Raw genomic sequence first — 9,911 nt, 5'->3', positions numbered from 1 at the left:
CTCTCTCTTTCTCCCTCTGTTTCTTTCTTTCTTTGCTACATTACCAGGGGGTGGTGCATGATTGACAGATGGGCAGGAATAATAATTTTTTTTTTTTTGCATAACCTAAGGCCATGCTCTGTGATTGGCTTGCCAGCTGACATCTCCAAACCTCTCTTGTCGTTTTTTTCCCCTCTCTCTCTCTCTCTCTCTCTCTCTCACTCTCTCTCTAATATTGGCCCTGATGATCCTAAGGGGGGAAAAAGTGGGGAGAGAAAAAGATATGTACCTTAGGGAAGAACCTCAGTGAGAGGGAGGGAATCAGAGGACGAGTAGGAGCGTGTGTACGAGTGTGTGAAAGAGACACTTACTCTCCTAACTACTACTGGGAGACACACACTTTCCTCACCCAACTCAAAGAAGCAGCAAACCCAGGAGAATTTTTTTTTTGAAACCCCAAAATTTCTAATTAATCTCTCAAGCATCCATCTTTTCCTTAAGACTTGCCTGCTGGGACTTTTCCACCCCTCTCTAGGAATTCTATGTACTGATCAATAGACAATTTCCATCCACACAAGACATACCTCATGGATTTGTACCTGGTTGGATATCTCATGTGCATGTGGTTGTCCAGCTCTCGGGTGCTTGGAGGCTATCCCATCTGGTGGTGAGTAGCAACGATCCCCACTTTCTGCATCACTTTCTCCAGTAGCACTGAGGGAGAATGCTGGTCAGTGATCATTTTTCAGAGGGCAGTAAATACAGAACACTTTCAGTTGACTGCGTGGAAAAAAGCTTCTCGGCTCAGTCCAAAGAATCTTAACCTCAGCCACTGGAGGGACGGAAATGCTAGCCTGTCTTTTTCCTCACTGCCGTGTTTCGCTCGGCTCCATTTGCGTTGAATGTTGAAAATAGGCTGTTTTTGAAGCTCGGAGTGTTGTGAAATAGATGCAGCGTGTTTGTCAGAGATAAGGTTAGGTTAAGGTGTCAGCCAGCAGGCTTCTGGATGGGGATATTGTTGTCTTCGCTAATAGCCTCAGCACTCCAGCCGTGTTAGGAGTGTTAATTGGGGAATTAGTGTGGATGTCCCTTGGCTTGGGTCTCAATAAATTCATTGGGGTTTAACCCTAAGTATCATTACACTATAAACATGAAGCGTCTTTGAACATTTATTTTTCTCTAAAATCCATTTGCCGTGTATTATAATCATATTTGCGATTTAAAATACGACGATTGTCTGTTAACCTGTTCAAAGAAATTCTCCAAATAAACTTTCCATTAAAAACCTTATTTTCCAGCATAATCCATAAAACGTATAGCAAAATGAAATAAAAGATATACGGTTGCTTTTCAGTTTATTCATTTGAAATCAATTTGATGAAAGTCAAATCCTTTCATTTACCTATTATAACCAAAATTCTTCATTCATTTTTCTTGATATGTTGAGTTCAGTCGATTCAGAACGAATTAAATAATTAACTTTAATCCTGCAGAATGTTATAAAAGATATATAAAATATCTGAATATATGATTCATATATTTTCATAATATACGTATTTCCATTTGTTCAAATGATATTATTCCAACTTGACATTATGCTAGTACTGTTAAAGTACTTATGTTCAGTAGATTTCGCTACATTCAGCAGGGATCATATTTACCTCCGAATGGTGCTGATATGTCATAGTTCCACTAATTACCCCATCCTCAAAATGCCACTGACCTCACAGGGTTCTCTTGTAACATGAGTCTTTTTGCAAAAATATTTGTGTAGGCGTACGACAAAAGCCCCCCTGGCTTATGATACAATACTTGTCAGAACTAATGTGCTTTAGTAGTCCCAGTTAGCATGTGGTCCCCGCTGCACTCTCGTTCCAAACCACCAGCATCTTCTGGTTTCGTTTATGGAGCGAGGGTTGCCAAACATGCAGTCGCACTCATATGCTTACACACACAAAGGCCACAAGGCTGAAGCATTATTATTTGCGTGGCTTTACTCATATACTGGTATTTAGTGCCTCCAGACGAAACTGACAAAGAGCAAAGGAGTCTCAAGTCAGTGACCCGCAGCTGTTTTTCCTAACCGACGGTGTAATATTCACCCACTGACAATGCATAACCTCTTTGATTTAGGTAAAATTAAAGTGGAGGGGAGAGAAAGTGAGAGCGTGAGAAAGAAAGTGATGCATGGCTGCAGGTAAATGGGTAGATGTGTCATCTTTTCTTGTCTTCTACCTGAAGGAGTCTGAATGGCATCAGCGAACCTGTGGTCCTGCAGCACAGAAATGGATCAACAGAAAATATATATGTAGCAGGTGGAATATCGATACCAAGAGATTAAATAAACTAAAATCTACGCATACTTTCAAAACAAGTGATTTAATATGCCTATTTAACCAATGTTTTGTGATAAAATAAAGTGTCTATTCATTCAAAATCTGTGTTTCGGTCACATGTGATTTTATATGATGCAGCCATACATTTGTATATCAGTTATTCCCTGACAAATTTAGTTTTACTTAGTTTCATTTAAAAATAATAATTCATATGATAGTATAGCAATGTAAATAAAAAAATTGAATATTTTAAAGACTATAATAGAAAAATAAATATGATAGTGTGTTTTCGTTTGTTTTAAAGGAGTCAATCAAACGTTTTTGTGTCTTATAGTGAGAATTTATTCCATCCTGGTAGATCCTCTCCTTTTAATCCCTTCACATTTGAATGGACTTAAAATCTATGATGAACAGTGTTGCAATAATCAGGCCAGTTTCTAGCCTAATCTGTTTCAGCAGCTTACCAGGCCGCTAATATCTGACTTTATCCTCTCAAGATGAACTAATTAAGCTCAGTCTTAAGCAGGGAGAGCTATTGAAAGCGATCAGCCTGTCTAGCTTTGTTCAATTTCACATGCATTACAGATGATGAGCAAGCTGAGACACAATCAGCAGTCACTCCAAATACCAGACAGAAAGGAACAAGGTATTTGTGGCTTCTTCCCACAACAGCACCGCAAAAAGCCACCATCCGTTCAGATCCAGCTGGCTGTTTGCACCGCCGTTCATCTGTTATCAATCAAAACTTCAGCTTGGTTACAGAAGAGACCTGACCTCAGATGATCAAGTCACGGTTTGACCTGGAAACACTTTTCAGTAGCTCTTATTATCTGAAGTACCTGTCAAAACAGCGGAAGTGAACAGTGCAAAGCCATAATATTAGAGATGTTAGTCATTTAAAAATGTCTTCAAATTAATAACATTCATTAATGAAATTATAAAGCAATATTTCCTTAGAAATCAGTATAATTTAACATGGCATTCTGTGCACAATCCAACTTTTTACTATAAAAAAATAGATCTACTTATAAAGTTGCAAAATAGCTGAGCAAAACTACATATAATATGGTTTTAAGCTGCTCTTTTTGTTATTGCGACAAAGCCTATATGCGGATTTTAGGACATAGGCTTTCGTTCTTAGTTCTCAAAAAGAAAGAGCCCTTTCAGTCGGAAACATACACAAACACTTGACATAAAACTCTAATTCTGAATTAATTAAAATTCGGAAAACTATTTTTTTTGAGAGAAAAGGCATGAAGGAGACAGCATCGGGAGGCCAGTAAGCATTCTGACCTGCTCCGGTCTCCTGCTGGCTTCAATGGGACTTGACTCATCTCTGCGAGAGAGGAATGTCATTATACACCCTTCATTCCCAAACCCCCCACCACCCCTGCATGTCAGCCGGTGTCACTGCTTTAATGATACCGCAGGAAAATCCACCAGCTGCAATTCAGTGTGAAAAGATAATGGGGGCCACTTAGGAAATGGAAGGTGAAACAGATAGCCCAGTATTACTTTTCAAATGTATTGGTTCAATATCAGTAGCAAATCCAATAGCAATAGTATTGTGCCACAGCAATCTCGTATACAATCTTTGAAGAAAAGGTTCTATAACTTAAAGGCTTGTGTCAGGTGCTTCTTATATAGAACAATGGGGTTCCTATTAAGGGATATTTTTTTGGAATTAATTTTAATTAGTTAATTTTGCTTTAGTTCATTTGTTATTTTGATTAATTTTATGAATTAAACATACTTTATCAATTATTAAGTAAATAAACAATGCGTAATTGAAAAAATGAATACATAACTTCATTTTTTCAATTACGCATGGTTTATTTACTTAATAATTTTAAGGCAACGGGGTTTACTCATTTTTTTTAAGTTAAGTCAACTGATCACTTTTTACAGTGTAGGGAGAAAAAAGAAATAAGCTTTTAAACATGAAAGGATTATGCAATCATTTGGTATAATGGGTTCTTTAAATTTGAGTCAAGAGCCATAGGGTTCTGGTTTTGAAAAAAAAAAAAAACTAAAATAATTACAAAAATGACACATTTGATTAAATTCGAAATTTTTAAGAAAGACTGAAAAAGTTGGTTTTTTTTAATTTTTTTTTTCTAGATTGTAGAAAAGTGACAAAAACAAATAAATTGAAAAATGATAAAAGCCATGTAAATTCCATTTAAATCACAGTTTTTGTGGCCCCCACCTATTGTGAAATCTCATTGGTCCAAAATTCTGCCCCACCAAGCAGTTTTTGATTACTTTTTCATTACCTGATATTTCGTCATGTTGCAGTTTCGACAATTTGCAATTTGCTTGTTAGGGCACTGAGAGAGGTTTAATATATGACTGACAGCCATGCACAGAGGTGCCTTATTATCTGGATTAAGAAGAGAAACGCACAGTTACTCTCATTCAGGGTTCGATGATGAATGGGTACGGACTACACCTGTGTTCTCTAGATCATCCAGACCACCTGAGGTTATCTCTGGAGTCATCCTATCACACACACACACACACACACACACATTTTAAATAGTGACAGTGGACGAGACAGATAAAGATTGGCTGGTGTGTGTCTGTGTGAGAGAGAAAAAAAAGTGGTGAGAGGTATAGTTCACCAAAAATAAAAAATTAAAATCTGTCATCATTTACTCACCCTCATATAGTTCCAAATGACTTTCTTCCATGGAATAGAAAGGGAGAATTTCTGAAGTCTGAATCATTCAGGCTAGCCTTGTTAACTGAATCAACAGATTCACTGAAAAGATCCAATTGAAGAATGATTCGTTCATTAAGCGAGATTGCAATGATCTCATAATTCTGTATAGTTTATAGAAGAAAATATGGTTAAAAATATATATAACAATAAAAGTGCATTAGACATGCTATCTGCCCAGTCTGTAGCTACCACATTTTGACATTTGGCTAATGTTTGGTCAGGCTTCCGAATGGAATTGGAAAAACCATCTTGGCTCTGGTGAAAACCAAACTTCTACGTTCATCTCAGTTCACTCAGAAGGGCTTTAGAGAGTTGTGTAATACATCACAACTTTAATCAAAAGTGTCAGCTCGCTTACGTAGGGAGTGCTGGTGGAGTCAGAGTTGTTAGCGCTTTCTAGCTCCCTGACAGCTCCGCTAGTTGAACAGTGACAGGCGGCAGCTCCCGGAGACAGAGCCCCGTAGCCATACGTCACAGTAGTTTCCGCAGCACAAGGCCAGCAGTCTCAGAACTGAGGTTTATGGCAGAGTTAATGACAACAGAAGTTATCACACTGTCCTTCACTTCGAGCACTGCACCAATAGTGGTACAAAAAATGTCAACTGGTAGTATTTTGCCCTGTGGTAACTGGTTCCGTCTGGTCATTAACAACAAACCAGCTTCAAGCAGATGTAACCAGCTTCAGGAAGTCTAGCTGGTTTTTGGGTGCCTGTTGAGTAGCCAATGACCAGCTTGGACAAGTTAGAAACCAACTATGTTTCATAACAGGAGCTTAAGATGGATTTCAGGGGTATTTACAGCATGATGTTTTATTAAACGACTAAACCATTCCTCTTAAAACTGTACTTTGGCAGCAAAGTGAAAATGGAAAACTGTTCAGCAATCTAGTCCTAAATAACCAAGGTTAAACTAATAAATTTATGTAATTAGTAAACAGCGTTGGGGAAAGTTACTTTTAAAAGTAATGCGTCATAATATTGTGTTACTCCCTAAAAAAGTGATTAATTGGAAAATAATGAGTTTAGTTACTTTTGCGTTACTTTTTCTCACCATGAGTGGGGCTTGCTTGTTTGTTTTTATAATAATAAAAAAAAGTTATATTTCTGGCAAATGTAAAGGCCCTTTCACACCAAAGGTGAAATGAATAAGCCCCAGGCTGAAGAAAAAGCTAATTCACGCTTGTACAGTAGAGGGCGCAACTCAAACAAACCTTTCAGCTGTGCTGCCATTCTAGATTGAAGAAGAATAGGACACAAGAGAAGAAAGTTAAACACTTACTTACGCAATAAAAACAAAAATATGAAACCAATCTGATGTTTATCTAAAGTAATTTTTGCTTATTATGGTTGAATTGGATAATACAAGGTCAGCAGCAAAGAAATTGGTTAATAAAGTCAGATTAAATACATAAAGTATATTTGTGTTATTTAACATATTTAATTATTGCAGGTTTGCTTAATATTTCTGAGTTTGCCTTTCACAGTTTTTATTCTTTTTGGTGGATACTGAATCTGTTTTTGTGCAAATGAGATGAGTAAATGCATGCTCACATTTAGGGCCCTATTTTAACAATCTAAGCGCATGGTCTAAAGCGCACGGTGCAAGTGCACTTAGGGCATGTCCGAATGCACTTTTGCTTCGGGCAACGCGCCCGATGTATGGTCTAAAAGGGTTGTCCATATTCTCTAAATGAGTAATTGGTGTGTTTTGGGCATAACGTGCAATAAACCAATTAGAGTCTCATCTCCCATTCCCTTTAAAAGCCAGTTGCACTCGCGCCATGGCGGATCCTGAAATACTGAAAGCCTATCTAGAGTGGGAATTAATAGACCATCTACGGGACAAAGTGTACGCACGTTGTGGACCCGCCTTAAGGCACATATTACTGACGAGCTCTAAAAAATATTAGACCAGGTTTCAGTTGGTTAATGGCGGAGTCTATTTTAGTTGCCTCAAAATAGCAACGCACCAACAATGTGCCAGAACACACCTCGTTTTCAGACCAGAAGCCCATGGGCCCACAAATGGGCGCAAATGCATTTGCTATTGAAATGAAAATGATAACTGCGTCGGGCTGAAACTAGCAAAAATCACTTGCGTCGCGCCTGGCGCTGCATTGCACCATGTGTATGATAGGGCCCTTAGTCTAGAACTACAATGACCATTATATTTACACAGCGCACACAACACCTCTGCACTTACTCTCAATTTCTCACAACATGGAGAGGCGTCATAGCCTGGGTTTCCCCATGCTGCCTTGCGCGCAGCGCAATTTTATTCACACTAATAGGCAGCCTGGATACCATGGACCAGATTTTCCCCTCAAAAAAGGGAACCAATCACAGAACGGGAAAGACGATTACGACGTCTATGCAACACACCGAAGCAGTTTGTTTATATCTTTGGATCCAACATGGCATCAGATGCGAAGTTACCTTTCGATGCAGCCTTAGATAGTGTTCTAAGTAGTTTAGAACGCAAGTTTATTTCGTCTTCTTCCTCGTTGAATTTATGTCGCTCTACATATGTCATCTGGTATAATTGAAACGATTGGCTATGAGATACGTACAGGCGCATTTGATAGACATTCGTAGCGCCCAATAAACGGCTCTGGGCATTCGTAAAACCACGCCTCAAATACGAGAAAATGAACATGTGGTTCCCAGACCACGTCTCAATGAGACGAGGTCTGATGTTAGCCAGGCTAGAGGCGTCAGTCAATAAAAGGGAAAACAAAGTAACTTGAATTACTTATTGAAAAAGTAACTCCGATATTTTATGCATTACTTGAAAAAATTTATCTGTTTAAATGACTCGTGTTTGTAATGCATTACACCCAAGACTGATAGTAAAATATTGTACCGTGTACATGTGAGGTACATATATACTGTACAACTCTCAAACAAACAACTCTCAAAACTACATTTTTCATGTAAATCAGAGTTTTAGTTCTGACCAGTCTTTGAGTTGGGAAGCCATGTCCCCGTGATATCACACTGGTCCAAATCTATCCTGTTAGTTATACATTAAACATCAAATATTTTCTGATTGGCTGTGATTGTATTACAGTTTTTCATTCTGTATAGACAGGAGAATTGTTTGCCAAGCTTTGCATTAAGCTTGGTCAAGGGGTAAGACAAGCAAACACTGAATTAGCCACACTTCTTTCCTACATCCTGCCCACCAAAGACATGCCAGTCAAACCCAATGTCAGCAAACCTGAACATATAAACTCAGCAAAAAATAAAAAATAACTTCCCTTTTTCGGTATACTGTATTTTAACAATAATATGTAAAATCCAAATAAGCTTTACATATCTTTAATGGAAAAGGTTTAAATAATGTTTTTCATGCTTGAACCATAAACAATTAAATGTATGGCAGGCAATTTCGGACAGGCTAGTAATAGCGAGCTAGCTTTGAAAGCATAAGATCCCACCTTCCCTTTAAAGTGTCTCCAAAGCAATGCCTCCTTCAAAACACATGAACGCACACAGCAGATTCTGCAAAGCGTCAGGAGGGGAGAGACAACATTAAATTATCTCATGTCTCAAAGCACATAACATCATAATAATAATTAACATAAACAACTTACAGGGCTCCAGTTGTACCACCTAGCTGCAGATTCACTTCGGCGTTGATAGTGTTGACATGGCAACGCATAAATCCGAGTCTGAGGATGTGAACAGCTCAGGGTATAACATCATGGGCTGCCATCTCGTAATTACGTTACGACTAACGTTAACACAGCATAAGCTCGATGTTTTGGTTCAGGAGGAACCATTTTCTACAACACTGCGTAGCCTTACTGAACACGCCGATGAAGTGTGATGTCAGCACGCGCTGTTGCATGCAATATGCAATGAATGAATGCAATGATTGGACAAACTGATATGTACATGTTTTAATATTCAAACCATTTCCATTATTGATTTCTATCAGGATGTAAAGAGAGTTTCAACCAGTATAACAAAGTGTTTATAAAATAAATTGCCTACCCTACCTTTAATGCACATGCACCTATGGAACAGTCCTTAAGACACTAACAGTTTACAAGTGGTAGACAATTAAAGTCACAGTTCCAATAACTCGGGACATTAAAGAGACCTTTCTACTGACTCTGAAAAACACCAGGAGAAAGATGCCCAGGGTCCCTGCTGATCTGTGTGAACATGCCATAGACCTGCTGCAGGGAGGCATGAGTACTGCAGATGTGGCCAGAGTAATAAACTACAATGTCCGTAATGTAAGACGCTTAAGACAGAGCTACAGTGACACAGGAAGAACAGCTGATTCTCCTTGCAGTGCTTACCCACGTCTAACCACATGTCCCCCCCAAATGTGTTTGAGAACTTGCTAGTGCCTTGATGGAAGAGTGGCGTAACATCTCACAGCAAGAACTGGAAAATCTGCTAAGATGCACTGTAGTACTTAAAGTAGCTGGTGGACACATCAGACACTGACTGCTACTTTTGATACTGGCTCAGTTCAGGGATTCATTATTCCATTTCTGCACGTCAGATGTCTGAAATTTGTTTAGTTTATGCCTTAGTTGTTTAATATTTTTATGTTCATACAAAATTTGCTGGAAAAAAGGCATTTGAAAGTCAGGAGGACGTTTACAAGTATACAAGGCAGAGAACGTTCTCTGGTTGCCCAAGTTTCCTGATTGGTTAAAAACGTGTAGGCCACTCTCATGACAACTTATCCTACAAGTAATAGCCTATTCAATAGGCTACAGGATGATGAGCACTATAAGCTTCAATAACATTAATGAAAAACATATCTAAGCAGTTAGCAAGTAAAGTCTTAGCCAAAGAGAATCTATCTTTCAACCTCAATAGAGACTGTTGGCCAATTATAGCTTTACT

At 38.5% G+C, this 9,911-nt stretch overlaps 1 protein-coding gene across 1 annotated transcript in view; it reads left to right on the top strand.

Moving 5' to 3' along the window:
* Positions 1-523: 523 nt before the first annotated feature.
* wnt3 (wingless-type MMTV integration site family, member 3) overlaps positions 524-9,911 on the top strand; it is a 32,227-nt gene continuing 22,839 nt past the window's right edge. The window contains exon 1 of the mRNA XM_081392002.1: positions 524-646. Coding sequence (XP_081248128.1) covers positions 567-646 — 80 coding nt within the window. The 5' untranslated portion in view covers positions 524-566. The remainder of the gene's footprint in view (positions 647-9,911) is intronic.

This window comes from Scardinius erythrophthalmus, assembly GCF_964197995.2.
Source record: "Scardinius erythrophthalmus genome assembly, chromosome: 18".
Taxonomy (NCBI): Eukaryota; Metazoa; Chordata; class Actinopteri; order Cypriniformes; family Leuciscidae; genus Scardinius; species Scardinius erythrophthalmus.
The sequence above is the reverse complement of the archived record's forward strand: the minus strand, read 5'-3'. Positions and strand labels throughout refer to the sequence as shown.